Here is a 17,860-nt window from a genome sequence, read left to right on the forward strand (position 1 = left end):
TTTTTATTACACAGTATATCACAATGTGGATGTTTGTCAGGCTGCATACAGGCCAACTCATCCCCAGCTCGAGTTCTATGACATTTGTGCATTTGTTCTTCTGTAAGATAAATGATGATAAACCTAGAAGGTCATTTAACTACACTACTTTAAGCATTTGGATGAAAGAATAATAAAAACGGCTTTTTACATTAAATGTAAAATAAAAATGATATATGTATAATATATTCATTTGGGTCATATCAGCATTTCTAACCATCGTCTTTGCTTAGTTTTAGAATTACATATACAATTTTTATTGTGTAATATTTTCTATCATCCAGATGGTGTGAAGCATCTCTAATGACTCTGGGAATACTTTTGGCACAGCAGCAAGCGTTGTTTAATGATCTATGGACACATTCTTGTACTTTCTATCTTTAGCCATTTTCGTGCCATGGGTGGCAGTGTTGGGTTTGTGGCCCCCAGAGGATGAATCCTTATAACTTTTCCTGCAGCATCACCAGTAGGCCAGAACTTTCATTTTTATCCCAGACAGATGTTTTATACAGCTTTAGTGAGACTTTATATTAAATGTTTAAAGTTGTGGGTTGTAACTGTCCTGGTTTACAATGAAATTAAAATGAATAATAGGCTATAACCTACTTTAATTCAAAGGACCCAGTTGGTCAATGATGTTTCACTTGCTAGTTGAATACGATGATGTACATCAATTAAAAAGACACACACTTGATGGTCCACCTGTCTTCTCAAGGGTGGAGGGTTACATCTTGGAAAGTTGCAGACTTTACTAGACTGATAATTTTTTTTAGCAGTGCTAGTAACATGACTGTGGAGACTGTAGTGCAGGTTCATGGAACAAACATCTATCCATTATCTATACCCGCTTATTCCTTAACCAGGGTCACAGGGATCTGCTGGAGCCTATCCCAGCTCTCTTTGGGTGAAAGGCAGGGGTACACCCTGGACAGGTCCCCAGTCCATCACAGGGCCACATAGAGACAAACAACTTCACACACTCACACTCACTCCTATGGGCAATTTAGAGTCACCAATCAACCTGACATACATGTTTTTGGACTGTGGGAGGAAACCAGAGTACCTGGAGAAAACCCACACAAGCACAGGGAGAACATGCAAACTCCACACAGAAAGGCCGGGTTGTGAACCCAGGACCTTCTCGCTGTGAGACTACAGTGCTAACCACCAAGCCACCGTGCTGCCTGTGAATACAACACTTCATCCCCTATTTGACACAATGCTGTTTTTTAAACAGAGCTGCTGCAGCACTAATGCGAGATAGAAGTGAATGTCAGGGACTGGATGCCTGATGGGAAACTGATGAGGGCTATCACTGTGCAGCTCATAACAGATTAAATCAGGAATGGTATTAGCATGCAAATAGAAAAAAAGGGCAGTATTTCCTTTGGATTAACTGCCACTGCCTGTGACAATGTATAAGTGCTACATCATAGACCTTATCACACAGCCATGTGAAGCACTGCAGCTATATGAGGATATGCTTGTGGGTGTCCTGAGGACGGTCTCTACTGGTTTAGTCACAGAAGTCATTAAAATGTGCAGTTGGTCATGATTTTAGTAGAGCCAGGTACAAGCGTCACTCTGACACAGCAGAATTCATCAGAATGAATTAATGTCTCACACACACACACACACACACACACACACAGACACACACACACACACACACAGACACAGTTATAGAAATGAGAAAGTCCTTTGTTGGTGATAGAAAATTCATCATCCAGATGCATATAAATTTTGATTTTTTCTGAATATTACTGTATTTGTTACTGTTGTGTTTTGCTGTCATTGTCTTTCAAAATAACACATCACTAAACTGTACAAAATACTTGAAACTAAAAGAAAAGTCAAAAATTGTTTTTATCCAATTTCTGCAGCAGAAATTGGTAACTGATACATCAGTATCAATTATTGCGAGCCCAGGACCCATAGAAATGCAATAAACTGTTATAAACCTAAAATAGCTTCTGCTTTTTATAATTCAAACCTCAACTACACATAAAGCTAATTTGTTCCTTTTGGTGTGGAATCGTCCTGTCAGTTTTAATAGATGATGAACTCTTTGTATGGTTCTCATCACTTCTCTCTAGCTGCTTCATGTAGGCTCAGAGGATATTTGCGGTAGCACTGAAATCATCAAACAAGTATGTATTGTAAACCTGGAGTCTGCGAGCTGTGTCCGTGTTTCAACTTGCAGAGTTGAGTGGTGACATGCTCTTGCCAGTCTTCAAGGTGTAACTTAGCCTTTGTATTATGAACTGATCAATCATCTCCCTTTGCAGCTCTTTTAAAGTAGTGTTGTACACCACTGCTGTCTTAAAAAAAAGCTCAATCACTTGTGTTTAAGAGACATTTAAAATTGAGTAATTGAAAACACTTGTCTGTGTGAACGGATGTGGGCACCCCTCCAAAATGTATTCCTGAGATGCCTGGGCTGGAGAGAGATCCAGATGGGCCTGAACTGAAACCAGATGGCTGTTGAAAGGAACACAGCCTAGGTACTACTGCATGCTGCATACAGAGAGACTCCTTCTAAGGTACAGGCACTGAGTTTGCTTGATGTGTGCAAGCAAAGTGCTGAGGTGTGCTTGGGAGATGGAACTCAAAGAGGATTTGATGATTCTTATAGTGACTCCTATACAACTGGTCTTTTGAAAGAAATAATGACGAATCTATGATAAACTTTGCTTAGAAAGCTTTATGACACTGCATAAAAACAAAATAGAAATTCATTCAATATATCATAATATCCACTTTGGCTCCAACAAACACTTTTGCATTTAAACATCGGACTGACGACATTGGATACAGAAGATAAATCCCTGAAAAAGTTGCAAGATTTAAAATGTGCTTTTCATTTTTCCTAGGGTCCTTGAAGCACACATTCCAGTGTCTAGTGCTGTGATGCCTTTATTTTCTGAATTTGTAATATCTATAGGTGCCAGTCAACTTTCTCTGCAATAGATGCTGCTGAAAGAAACTTCAAAATATATCATCTGTTTGTTGAAATCACTGTCGCTGTTGTTGGAAACAGATACTGCAAAAACATATGTGCATCTGTGAACATTGGCCACATAAAATCTACCAGACGGCAGGTGCTTCAAACAGCAAATGCAAAAGCACCACTGCATGATAAGGAGCAATGAAGCTCTGGGAATAACACTGTGTTTCACAGAGCTCTGTAACTGTCTCTGCCCTTTGGGAAGTAGTGTGGGTCTGATAAATTAATGCATTTCAAATGTATCTTCAACAGTGTGGCTCACGCAACTAGACAGTACTTGTTTCCACCATCCAACTTCAAAAGCATTCCCATTAAAAATGTTTCCAATCAGTTTTAGCCATTTGCAACAAAAAAACTGGAAGAAAACACACACAGGGAGAATCAAAACCACACTTTTGGTCCTTGTAGAATGTCTTTGGGCTCCTGATCTGAGTGAACAATATCCTTTTAATTCCCTAAGGAGAAATTAGTCATTTCTGTTGTCTTACAGGAAGATAAAAGTATGGGGTCAGGTAGAGGATGGCACCAGTGGTGCAGGGGACTAAGATTTAATGCCTTGTTTGAGGACACATCAACAGCATGGATGCTTTTATATGACTACACAACACACCTTGCTGAGGATGGCGCAGACGAGCTGAAGCCATGGATAAACCCTGGTAAAGGAATCTCAGTAGGACCAAAAATCAATGTAACTCAATACAGGAACCTGATACAAATCACAAAATACTAAGCACTAATGTAACCGGAACCATATAGAACATCTGGATAAAAGTATACAAAGAACATCATAGTATTCACTGATTTATTAATCTTTAGTTAATTAATCTGTATATGTTTATTAGTAATCACATCATTATCTTATCATCTTCACTAGTTAATATCTTCGTGCAAAAAAAAAAAAAAAAAAAAAAAATCTTTTTCATCAGTGAGTGCAGATCTCCAGTGTAAGAAAAGGTGAGGTGACAGTCTTTCTTTAGAATGAGCTGTTGAAACCAGACAAACCTCCGTGACATTTAGCAGGTCATCTTAACTCCTGCAGTATTAAACACCAACAATCTGTGATTTTTACAGGTGGTATGTAAAACAGTTATGTGAAATGTGTAAAGGTCAATGTGATATTTATTTACTAAGGACACTGCCTAATGTTTTGGATTCAACATTACATTTTAATAGCACTTTAAATGTCAACATTAACATAATATGAATACAATACATTTTTCATTGCAATTCATTGTTTGAACACAAGAACTAGTAGCAGTTAAGTGTCTGTTTAAAATCCTTTTAAAATGATTAGAATATTTTTTTATTTGATTAAAATACGTGTAGTTTCTTATTCTTGTTGCAGATCAGTGACTTCAGTAAGTCACCTGTATCTCACACCAGTGCCTAAAAAATTCAGAAAACTGTTCTAGCAAACTTTGATGAGTGTCTTGGTCCTAAAGTTTAATGTTGCAGAGCTGCAATGTGTTTTCATTCCAGCGTCCAGATGTATAGTACTCGTATTGGATTCATTGAGCAATGCAAATTCCTTGAGTTTTTTGCTTTCTGTTCAAGTCATGCGGACATCTGTTTGAGGCAAAACAGATACTACAGCGGAAGAAATGAATTTAACATTCTTCAGCAAATTGTTCTAAGAATTGCGAGCCCCACAAGGCCACAACAAAATGATTACTGTGCAGATCTGCTGCCCGCTGCTCACCTTATGGTTAAAATACTCAAAAATTAGGGTTTATTCTCATCGGAACTTCACAAGCATCTGCCACAAGAAAGCAAAACTGCATTAGCCCCTTGACCAAACATCAGAGATTAAAACACACACATACATTTCTAAATGATATTTTAATAAGGTTCACACCAGAAACACCAGACTGCTTGGAGGTGCTGCTTCACAGTAACATCTCACAAAAGTCCCTTTTGTGGACCCAGCTAAACTGCCACTGTCCTTCAGGTGATAGCTTGTACATGATTTTCTGCAACTCATTATATGTTAAAAAAAACTTTATAGAGCAGATATTAGCAATTTTGTGAATAATTTGCTTGTACTTGATAAAAGATCAACCTCCCATTTATTACACTAATTTGAAATCTCTTGCTTATAATGAGCAATCTGGTAATCTCATAATTACAGAGGAAGCTGCTGTCAGGGAAATAGCAATAAGCTTAGGGAAAAATTCAACTTAGATGCAAAGTGACCTCTATCAGAGAGAGATTCGGTTCACCAATCTGGATGTAAATGAATGCAAAACTCCCACTCTGCAGCAAGACATTTTCAACGGTAAGTTTATTCTCTCCAACAGATTTGTCCTTTCAGTGAACTCTGCCCTCGATCTCAGTGCCATGCCCCATTGTCTTCTGTTATATTTCTGAAAACAAAGTGAATCACCTTCGTCTACCTGACAAAGGAATTCATTATCCTTCCCCCTAAAGGACGCAAAAGTGGTCTTCTCAAATGTGTTTGTGGTATGGCTACGCTCCAAAGAGGAAGAGTCGGCAGTGATGTGCTAACAAGGGCGAGACTGACTTCAAAACGTATGAATAAACTCTCACTTCACATCTTCAGTTTCAGTTCAATGACACACCGCACACCCACTCACTTGAGTGGAAAAAAACTCATGAGAAAGCAATAATTGCAAAAGCAGCAACATGTTAATGAAATCCTGAATAGCAACTCAACATCTGACTCAAATACTACACCTCTCCCATTTTGATTGTCTGCAGATATTTTTTTTTAGGAGTCCTGACATAAGCAAACTGTTCACTGACATACTGTTTTCTACACCTAATCTACAGAGAGGATAACCAGCCATCACCCTAGAAACTCCTTTGTTGTAACAGAAAAAGATGAGAGATTACAAATTTAAGTTGGATAGTTAAAATTTGTTTTGGAAATATGGACATGACTCTTTCAAAGAGAAGAAAACAACAGAGAAAAGATCAAAATCGTGCCATCAAAGGACAAATCCTAAAGCAGCCCTAAGCACAAACTTTAGTTCTCTGGTGTCTCATATGAGCAACTAAAAGTTTCTAAATGTTTGCCCTTTCTGGACTAAGATGTCGATAATGATTTATTGTGAAAATATTAAAGTGAATTCATCACTGAGTTATACTCATATTATGTTTCCATTACAAAGACTCTTGGTGAAGCTGGCACAGACCCATATTTGGATTTCCCAGCAGATTTAAGGTGCCAACAGCTTGACATCATGCCCAGCTCCTGAGAGCGCTCTGGGAAAAATTAGGGTTACAGCACAATGACTGCCAAAGACAACTAGAACACAGAACAGAGGTGTGAAGAGGTGCTCTCTGTTCTCTGAGCAGAAAAAGAACATGAAAGGGAAACATCTGAATTTTTATTTTTTTTTAATCCAAACGTGACGATTAGTGCCCGACACACAGTGACGCTAATGCTGAAACAACAAAAGGACAGCCATTGTCACGACAGCAAAGTGTAACTGTTTCAACAACAACAAAAAATACTTGGGTTTCTGCTGTGAATCTGATTCAAAGTGTTTTCAGATCATTGTTAAACATCTTTCTTTTATTTCACACTAGGATTATCAAGATGTTCTCAGTGTTTTATTCTGGCTCTAATGGTGTGAGGCCTCCATGATAAATGATAGCTTTGAATCCCACACATCATCCTCTGTATGTCGGCACGTGCAGCTGCAAGTTAGTGGACTCTGAGCCAACATTTTACAGTCTTGGGAAGGAGAGCAGGGAGAATTAGGTCAACAGTAATGATTATCTACACTTTATGTCAGCGACGCAGGTTGTTTCTGCCTGTGTTAAGCAGATGCCCTAAGCTAAAGCAACAAAGGTGTCATCACAGAGTACGGTTCAGGAAAATGCCAGAGTGATAAAAAAGACATGTCATTTGAATGTTCTGGGTTGATATTTGGACAAAGGCGTTTATGTCTGTCAAACGACTATTAGCTTTGCATTTGTTGATGTCACGCACCGTAGAAAAATGATTTGGGCAGGGAAAGAGGGCTGAAGCTCACGTTCTGCCTTAAAAAAACATTAAAAATCAAAAAAAGGAAGTGTTAATGTTTTCTCTGGATAGTTTCCTTGAAATAAAACTGCACCACCTTCTCCCAGTATCTCAAAGCAACTAAAAGATGGAAAACATTAAAAAAAACAATAACATCTGAATGGTGTCCTCCACAAGATCCACCAATCCACACATTAGAAGATTTGAAATTACCAGTGGGCAAAGTTTACCTGCATGGCCCTATGCTTTAGTGACCATATAATCATCCTGTTCAATGTAAATACTTGACTCCAATCCATCTAATTTTGATTCTAAATCTCACAAGGTGAAATATATAAAAAAAAAAAGGTTAAACAATCCTCCCTTCAGCCAAAAGAAAAACTATAAAACCCTTACATGATTTTAACCCATTCCTCTCTCTATAGAACATTTTTTTATGAAAAAGAAAAATACTATTCTTATTGTGTGTATATTCTTTTCATCTTAAGATAACTCGTCCATAATCTAATATATTCCATATATCAGTAACACAACACTTAGACATTGCTTCATAACTGGTGATCATTAAGGAGATTTTGCTTCAGTAAAGAGGTGAAGTGCAGCTTCAGCTGATGTAAAGCATTGATCAAGTTCATTTAAAAAATCCTCTAGTCTGTATGAGTGAGAGGTGGTTTTATAAAGTCCCAATAGATATAACTACTAAATATTCATCTATATCTCTGTATAGACAGAGGTGTAGATATTGATACATACATATATAGACATACAGATTTAGTTTCTTAACATTATTCGAACAAATAATGGCCAAACCCGTGATGCTGATCATAAAGATCTACAGTGACGGTCGCTGTTAAATGGTTTTATCAATTAGTAGCGGAGAGACCAGGACCACGGTCTGTTATGCTGCGTTCTGATTGGTCCAAACGCAGAACTCGTAATGTTCAGCGCTCCCATATAAACCCATGCAGACTTGACATCGGTGCAATCTGTCATGCAAGTCAAAAGGATAGTGAGGAGTCGAATATAGAGAAATTGCTGGCAGCCTACTTGTACTAGCCTACATTTATTCTGTTTTCGGTGCCGCAGAAGCTTTTGGAGCGTTATTCTTATGAATTACACACAAAGCAGGAGGCGTCTCTTTACATTTAGTTGTATTATCTGTGTTGAGAGGACGATGCCTTTGAGGACCGGACTTTTTCTCCTGATGGTGCTGAACGCATCTGCATATGAACTGGATCAAAACGAGTCTTATTCGCCCAGGAGAACACGCTTTTCTGCCAATAGCCCTTGTAAGTAACACACTGCCTCCATCTGCATATCTCAGAGTGCACTGCTTGATTTTTTTTTTTTTTTTTACACGCAATTTTTATACAATGCACTGTCTTACCTTTGCTCGCTCACAATGATGATATTTTTTTTCTCATAATGTTTTGGCCTATGCAGCCTTTTCTGTGTAAACGAGCGCGCTGATTCACGGGGATGGCTGCGGGATTAACGCTGTGGTTTTTGCCGGTGTCCTGCCGGCAACAGATGAGCATGGAGCTTGGTGCTGACACCTGAGAGTACAGGCTGTGTCATGCTGATAGTCTCTTTCTCATGGCTTTGGCTGCTGCATAGGTACCACTATTCAGCATTATAGTGGACTTAAGGGGGGCTTTGAGTGCATAAAACATAAAGCTTCCTGAGTAGCCTTCCTGTGTAGCCAGAAAAAGAAGTGGGCTACACCATTATGTTATACCTTTCCCCTCAGCAAGCCTCGGGAAAAGCACTGTTTGGCACTGAGGTTGTACCTTTTGGACAAATTAATGCAAACCTATTAGTTGACATTTCTTTAGAAAGAAAATCCCTTGTAATAACCAAGAAATGACACTGCATGATTTTACGTGGCTTCATTCAAATGTTGACTTTTCCTATTTAATACCCACTGCCTGCTAAGAGGCAGTGGGTTGGTAACAGGTATGCTGATTTCCTTCTGCAGGAACTGCTTCATCATCATAAGATTTGCAGCTCACTCTCTGTATTTTGTGAGCAATCTCTGGTCCCTGATGGCAGGCAGACTTTATCTAACTGTGCAGGTCAACATGGGGCCCCACATACGAAGTGTGCCAAGTAGGCTCAGGGTCCTCAGTGACATCTCTTAATGGTTATTACAAAGGATTTGAGTCAGGCTGTTTGCCATCTCAGTGGATTCTTGGAAGAAGAATAAGGAAGGCCAGCTCTGTGGATACAATTATTTAAAGATTGTATTTTATAGCTCTGTCTTGTAAAATTTCAACTGCATGGACTTGTGTGTCCCTTATGTCAAAGATCAGTGTTTGGCAAATGCATTGAAGGACTTAATGCTGCTGCAAGGTTGCTGTTTCAGAGGTTTTACAAAGATGGGGATCAGGGTTACTAGTGGGTTAATCAGCCCAATAACTATTCCAGTCATGTGATGTTCCTGAAATGAGTATGGCAGCATTTCATGAATGTGTATTTCATTATGTAGAAGTGCAAGGAATCTATTCTGGATATTTAACTGGACTGTGATGTGTGCACTGTTAATAGGTAAGAATACTTAATAAGTGACTGGGAGGTAGAGTCCTGATAGTCAGCTTTACAATTACAGCTTGTGTAAAATAATTGAAGACAGAGTCTGGTGGCAGCATGTGTGTGTGTGTGTGTGTGTGTGTGTGCCAGTGGTACAAGTGTATGTTTATGTGTCTGCAGGCATGCCAACAATTTTCAGGAAACTCTTTGGTATTTCTGGTGCTGTTCATCCAAGCTCTGCTGAAAAGAACTAAACAGTGGAATACGGGGCCCTGCCAAGAGAAAAGCACAGTGGTGCCAAATAATGTCTAAGACTCTCAAAGCTGTAAGGTGTCCAATCTCCAGTCAAGTCACCGTTTGCCCTGAGTGACTCTTGTGTCTTTTGAGATTTACCAAAGTATGAAAATTCTCTTTTGTTCCTCACATTTTTTAGCTGAAACCGTGGCAACTCTTGTGTAATGAGCGCAGTGACTGTGCAGTGATTCCCGCTGAACCCACTGTTGGCTCCCCTGCTGATGGTTGATTCTCTGTGCCCACAGCAGATGTGGCACGCTGTCTCAACAGTGCCCTCCAAGTTGGCTGCGGAGCCTTCGCCTGCCTGGAAAACTCAACTTGTGATACAGATGGCATGCATGACATCTGCAAGTCCTTCCTATACAGTGCTGCTAAATTTGACACTCAGGTATACACTTCAGTTCCACAAAGACTACACACTGTACAATAATCCGTTCTCTCTATTTCTACATGTACATGAGCTGTGTAGGATTACATGGGTGTAACTCCCAGGGCAAGAATGTGTGAAACAATGCTTTTTTTTTTTTTTTTTTTCAGGGTAAAGCATTTGTGAAGGAGAGCCTTAAGTGCATTGCCAATGGCATCACCTCGAAGGCATTCTCCACCATACGCCGCTGCTCCACCTTCCAAAGAATGATTTCTGATGTACAAGAAGAGTGTTACAGCAAGCTGGACATCTGCACGGTTGCCCGGTCTAATCCAGATGCTATTGGTGAAGTGGCACAGCTGCCGAGCCACTTCCCCAATAGGTGAGCGCCTCCTCTGCTGTCTTTATTTCAACAGACAAAAAGTTACTCATTACAGAACTGAACCCCTGTGATGTTCAACACGCTCTTTTAAACCAGACAGTGGACGATAAGTGAAAGTGTACCTAATGTAGCCAAACAGATGGTTGCGTTTGTATTGATTTCCGTGTTTTGGTTACCATCTGTTTCATACAATGAAAGAAAATGAAACAGGAATATCTAGTCTGGATGTTTTTGTTCCTATTGTTGTTTTAATACTTGTAGGATTGGAGTTTGGGAGTGGACACAAAAGGATAGGAGGGTGGAGCACAGGGCTAATGCCTAAAGCTGGGATGGCCACTCCCACACATGCTGCCCAAACAGCATGTTTACAAATACACAGAAATATTACATGAAGATTCAAACTACAGAAAAATACATTGTTGTTCATTTTCATCCTTATTGGTTTTGAGCTCTAAAAAAATTCATTCTTTGGCGCTTTGTGTCCTAGGTTTTATGGTAAGCTGCTTCAGAGCCTGATGGACTGTGATGAGGACACGGTGGACCGCGTTAGGACCAGCATGGTGTCGCGACTGGGCCCAGAGATGACCATGCTTATTCAGCTGCTGCAGAACAAGCCCTGCCCATCCACCGCTGTGGCTGCAGCTGCTGCTATCCCAACTGGAGTGGAGGGCCGTGGGAGCTGGCGCTGGTCCATGGGTCCCCATATGTACAAGATCCAGCCTAATCTGCGAAACAGAGACTCTGCCAGTAATTTTAGCAAAAAACGCTCTGCCAGTGACAGCTCCTAACTTCCACTCAGATTCTGAAAACTCCACCCTCTCCTCAAAACACCATGAAAGCTCCACTATTCCCTAGGGGTGACAAAAATCCATTTCTCCGCTAGACTGGAAGTTACAGAAAAACGCACCTCTAGGGAATGCAGGAACGCCCATAGAGTTGTTATCATAGTTTGATTGTTGTTAAATTGTATATCGTACAATTTAGGCTTGAGAGAACTTCCCCATCCATCAGTTGTTTTCAAATGTGTCGGCTCACAGTTAGTGTTGATCATGTGGCTGTTGCATCTTTGCAACATAGCCCTGTTCGCTCCTCTTCACTTCCTCCAGCAGTGATGAATCCTTAAGATGTCTTTTGATGCCAAGTGAAAAGTAGAAAAAAAAAAAAAACGGCCATAGTGGTTTACGCCTCTAGAGCACAAGTCCATACACAATCTCATCCTAATCTAATCCTCATATTTGTCCATGAAAAGAAATCTGTAGTTGCATTATTAGTTCATTGAAAGGAATTGGAAATCATTGGTAGATGTATTTGATATTTCAGCGATGAGATCAGTCAAATTGTGAGCATGCGATGCGGAAGTGAGCTTCATTTCTATTTTCTGACACTAACATAACACTTAAATGTACTGTATACTAAGTTATCTGAGACAGCCATAGCTAGCCCTCTAAAAAAAAAAAAAGAGTGCTCATAAGGAGTGAGGTCTGTAGAGGTTTCATGATAACCTTTAAGAGGTTACCTTACGCTGACCAAAAACTTCAAACTGCCCTGAATGCTATTCATGAAATACCAAAATAGTGTATAGCTATAGCACTTATAACTATTTTGTTTTGTTTTGTTTTTGTTTTTTTTTCTGATGACAGATGTAGCCATGGACGTGTTTCAAATCATTCTCCTGCACATAAGGCTTGTCCAGGTCATGGCCTAGTCTGTCTATCAGAAAAAGTCCATTTTGCATATCTTGTATCCAGACACTTGTAATGCATACGACTGTTGAGCTCTATATGTGGGACCATGTTTAGTGGAATCTGTATCCATGTTCTTAACTGAATGTGAAGCAGTGGTGTATGAGCAGTAGCTGATTAGCACCTTCACCGATGAGACTGAGAGCAGCCATCAGATTGGACTGATGATCATCATTCTCTGAGGTGAATCACGTGACATACACGCTGGCTTCCAGTGTCAAGATTCAGAATGACTATTTAAAACAAAAGCCTTGTTGGAATGATATTTATTTTCCTACTATATTATTTAATGTTTTTTTTTATTTTAATGCATTATTGTAGTTTTAATTAGTTTACAGATTTAAAAAGCAGTTCAGTCATGGCTCCTATTTGAACATGAGTTTTATGCCAAAAAAGGTGAGCTTACACTCTATTGACTGAATGGGACCCATGTCATGACTCTGTGCTGGCCATAGGGGAACAAGGTTGGTCATTCAGGTCAGGTGATCTACTTTATGGGTGTTTAAAGGGACCACAACAAAATTATAGCTTCATTTTGACACACTTTCTGGTTAAAAAAAAAAAAAAAAAAAAGGTTGGCATTGCAGCTGCTAGATGTGCTTCTTTAGTCCTGGGGGGCCTGTGCACATTATTGAAGATTGATCATGTATAAGTAAAACAAACACCAGCAACTACCCTCATAGTAATTTTGTGATGGATCTGCACTCCCTTATGACACTTCTCCTTGTATGGGATGAAACTAATTTCCCCAAGGTGACCACATGTAAATACATTCGAATCTAGGTGTCAGCTGCATTTCTTTCCTGTTATTTTCTACTTTTTTTTTTTTTAAATATATCTGTCTTGAATAAGCGGTACAGATATTAGATGGATGTATCAGTTCTGGTATTATACAGGAGAGAAAGGATATCAGGTCTCTATGGAGTACACACTGTACTGTTTGTATTGGCTCCAGCCCTCAGCTGCACACTCTTTAGAGCCCTTGAAAACTTGATTGTAAAAGTATTTTCCACAACATTAAATAATCACAACTAAATAAGCTGTAAAATAAATAAATTACAGTTTAGGAGTTTAACATTAAAAAATCCCAATGATCTGCTTAAATCAGAGCTGTGTGGATGTGTTTTTATCAGATACAACATAAGCAAACAAATGTCATCTGATTCTGATTCAAACGTTGCCCAGTCTCTCACGTGAAATCACCAGAACTGTCATTCATAGTTAGAAGTTGATAAAGAATATATGTTTTTATGTTTTCAGAGCCCAGGGTCAAGAAGGTTAACCCTTTCCACCCAGTAGTCCTGGGACTGGGTCTAGACTGTAGCTATTATTAAAATGTGAACGGCCGTTACTGTTGCAAGAAGGTCATCAAGAGTGGCAAAATTGGCTTTTGAAGGCTAACAAAATGGCTAAAATAGATACAGATAGATATAATAATAATAGATAATGTATTGTTCTGTTCTTTATTGACACAGCATTAAATTTTGTGTTTAGTGTGAGTTGCAGTTCAGAAGTTTTAAACAGATTCAATACCATTAGCATCACCTGACTCATTTTTATAAGGGTGTCTGTCACCTTGAAATTTAAATATTTTTTCTTAATTTAATCAGAAGTAAAAATATGAAGTCTTGTATTTGAAAATTCTCACATAGCGAACAGGGTTGGTAAAATTTATGTTGGGTCTTTTTCAGGCAGAAATTCCAAAAAATGGTTAATAGTTGACTAAAAAAAACCCTGTGCAGTATGTCAGTTACTGCAACATGAGTGATTTCAGTCACTTTGCTTTTTGTTGGTATATTAGACAAGCTGAAATAAAATAACATTCACACAATCAGGCTGTCTCAAACAATAAAATGCTGATGTTAGTCTGTATTAAGTGACCTAATAACTGTACATCAATATAACAAGGTCCAGTAGATTTCATCCATTTAGCATTTTTCTTTCCAAAAACAAGATATGAAATAGGAACATTTTTGCAGATACAGTAACTAAGATTATATGTTTCATGGCCTTCAGAGATCAAGACAATCATACAGAATCAGCAGGTTAGTACAAACAGTGAGAAGGGGGTTCATGCTGGTGTTTGCTTTATCTAACCTTGTAGGTACATGGTGGTTTAGGACCATGCTGTAACAGAGATAATGGATAGCTTAAGTTTGTTTCTCTTCAGGAGTAAATTGTAAATCTTTGTGCACAATGAAAATACAATATGAAGATTATCTTGCAACCAGGGCTTGGTTCAGTTCAGAAAATCCCTATATAATATTTAAGTTTTGCAAATCAGTCATCTTAAAAATGGTTATTATTAGTAGTAGTATTATTAAAAGGTTCTACTTTGCTTTATTTTGATTGTCATTATAGCTTTTGCTTTGACTTTATGACAGGAACTGAACCCAGTCCGGTTTGAAAAAAAAAAGCAAATATGTATATATATATATATATATATATATATATATATATATATATATATATATATATATATATATATATATATATATATATATATATATATATATATATATATATATATATATATATATATATATATATATATATATATATATATATGGATCACTGAGTAAAGCACACACCAGAAAAAGAAAATGTTTTATTTTTCAGTGTCAATTTAATAGCTATGTTAAGTATTCCAAACTATGCAATAATCTCACACACAAAGGATTCACAGCAACACAGAAATTGACCTTTACTTCATTCAGTGCCAGCTGATGCTGTGTGAATAAAGCAGCAGCATGTGTGCTCTCATACTGCTCTCACAGTGTGACGGCACTGCTCCTCTGTATTGCTTTCCGTTTCTGTGGTTTTTGTCAACTGGTGTTTCTTTTGTTCTGTGAATATGATCATTTTTTTGTGTCATTTGGTGCGAAAGGACAGCAGTTCTGAAGGAATCACTTAGGAGGTTAAGAGGTATAGTCACACTGTAGTGTATCCTAGCTTACTATTTTATGTTTATTATGCACTTTGCATCTTAACCACTATAAAGGGCATTGAAACATTCAGCACATGTGCAACTGAGACATGTTTTATTTTCCCAGTGAATGGAAATAAGTTAGACTATTTTGCATCCTGAAGGGTCAGGGCTTCTTCATGTACTATCGATACATATGTCTGTATCTTTGTTGTCCATGGGTAAATCCAAAACCCAACAGCTGCTGCTAAACTGTTACCTGTACGATGCTGTTCGGATGTCCCTCTACTGTGGCCGCTCTGATCTGTCAACACACAGTGAGCTCAGCATCAGTCCACACCTGCGTTTAAACATTTTAATGTCTCTCCATCTATTCATATTTATTATTTTCTATGAACATTCCTTCTGTCAAATATGTTTGGCAAGGGCAAATTGACTGTTTCCTCACCAAGTCAAATGTAATGGTAATTTCAGAGAATGTACCTGTATAATGAATGTCTGTTTCCACGAGGACACGCCCAAGTCAGATGACCCATGAAGGCTGTTAAAGTGAGAAAAGTATAAGGCTTTTGATTTCTTTCTGTCTCCGATTTGAATTCAAGTATAGGGTGCTTAAGGTGGTACTGGAGTATCGTTAAACTGACCCATGGTGAGTTTTGTGAAACTGTTTCTCCTGTCATTACTAGAGACTAAAGATTCCCTCACTTCTGGCACTTCATGGTACTCTTTCCTCTCAAGACTTGAAATAAACTGATAAATGTTGTTGTGCTTAAACAAAATCAAAAGGCTTCAGTGACTAGTAAAGTTTATTTTGTATTCATATATAAGTGACAGTTATTTTACATTCAAAAAGTTATCAAGGATTTAAGGAGATTACTGAAGTTCCTGATACAGATGCTATGTAACGCATGATTGACCCTTGTGAATCACTTGCACTTTAAAATATACCCATAGACATATATACCCATATTGTGTATATGTTTGGGTTTTTTCTCTGTACTGAAAAAGTCATGAAAGATACAAATGCATCAACTGTGTGTCTTTTGCTGATCCGAAATAAAATATTTATCATATCTGGCATATGGTATGAAATATGTTGCTTTGCTCCTGTTTCACTCATTTGCATCCAACATCATTCAGATATTTGCATCATCATCTATCAGTTTAGAAACTCCTTAGTATATTTCTGCATCAGCTGCTCTAAAATAGTCTGCTCTGACTTAATGACTTTGGTTTATCCATCAGCAAACAGATTCCTGCTGATTCCCTTCATCACCACCCCTGTAGTCAGACCACAATATAAATGTGTCATCCATGACACCGTAATAATATGCTGAGCTATTAGCCTTTCTAATGTCATCGGCAGCATAAAAAGTCATCAGGTTGCCATCATCTCAATGGCACCAACTTCCAAATAGCTGCATCTACAACCCTAATTCCAAAAAAGTTGGGACTTTGTGCAAAATTTACTTAAAAACAGAATGCAATGATTTTCAAATGGCAATAAAACCCATATTTTATTCACAATAGAACATAAAAAACATAGCAAATATTTAACTTGAGAAAGTGTACCATTTTGAGAAAGAAAATAAGGTAATTTTGAAATTGATAACGGCAACACGTCTCAAAAAAGTTGGGACAGAGGCAAAAAGAAAAGTAAGTGGTACTAACAAGGAAGAGCTGGAAGAACATCTAATTGGGTTAATTGACAACAGGTCAGTAACATGATTGGGTATTAAAAAAAGCATCTTAGAGTCTCTCAGAAGTAAAGATGGGCAGAGGTTCACCAATTTGTGAAAAGCTGCATCTACAAATTGTTGAACAACTTCAGAATAATGTTCCTGAATGTTAAATCACAAAGACTTTAAATATATCAAACTCTACAGTACATAATATCATCAAAAGTTTCAGAGAACCTGGGGAAATCTCTGACTCTCTGTGTCCAAGGGACAAGACTGAAATGCAACACTGGCTGCCTGTGATCTCTGGGCCCTCAGACAGCACTTCATTAAACACAGGCATGAGTCTAATCAATTCAGGAATACTTCCCAAAAGTCAGTGTCTGTGAATACAGTTTGTCATGTCATCCGGCAATGCAAGTTAAAGCTCTATCATGCAAAGAAGAAGCCATATATGAACATGATCCAGAAACACCACCCTCTTCTCTGGGCTAAAGTTTATGTAAAATAGTCTGTGGCAAAGTAAAAAAAAACTGTTCAGTGGTCAGACAAATCAAAATTTGATATTCTTTTTGGCAACCATGGGCGCCGCGTCCTCTGAACTAGAGAGGAGAGAGACCTTCCAGCTTGTTATCAGTGCTCAGTTCAAAAGTCTGCATCTCTGACGGTATGAGGGTGCATTAGTGAGTATGGAATGGGCAGCTTGCACATCTGGAAAGGCCCCATCAATGCTGAAAGATATATCCAGGTTTTAGAGCAGCACATGCTTCCATCCAGACGTCTCTTTCAAAAAAAGCCTTGAATATTTCAGCAGGACAATGCTAAGCCACATACTGCATCTATGACAACAGCATGGCTTTGTATTACAAGAGTCTGGGTGATGAACTGGTCTACCTCCAGTCCG

General features: G+C 38.4%; 1 protein-coding gene across 1 annotated transcript; it reads left to right on the top strand.

Moving 5' to 3' along the window:
* The first annotated feature begins 8,042 nt into the window (after positions 1-8,042).
* On the top strand, positions 8,043-12,237 carry stc1 (stanniocalcin 1). Its single transcript, XM_026321914.1, has 4 exons — positions 8,043-8,326; positions 10,106-10,248; positions 10,398-10,609; positions 11,097-12,237. Exons 1-4 carry the CDS (start codon positions 8,146-8,148, stop codon positions 11,395-11,397), a joined length of 837 nt encoding a protein of 278 aa, XP_026177699.1. The 5' UTR covers positions 8,043-8,145; the 3' UTR covers positions 11,398-12,237.
* Positions 12,238-17,860: the final 5,623 nt, after the last annotated feature.

The sequence above is a fragment of the Mastacembelus armatus genome, chromosome 9 (assembly GCF_900324485.2).
Source record: "Mastacembelus armatus chromosome 9, fMasArm1.2, whole genome shotgun sequence".
Lineage (NCBI taxonomy): Eukaryota > Metazoa > Chordata > Actinopteri > Synbranchiformes > Mastacembelidae > Mastacembelus > Mastacembelus armatus.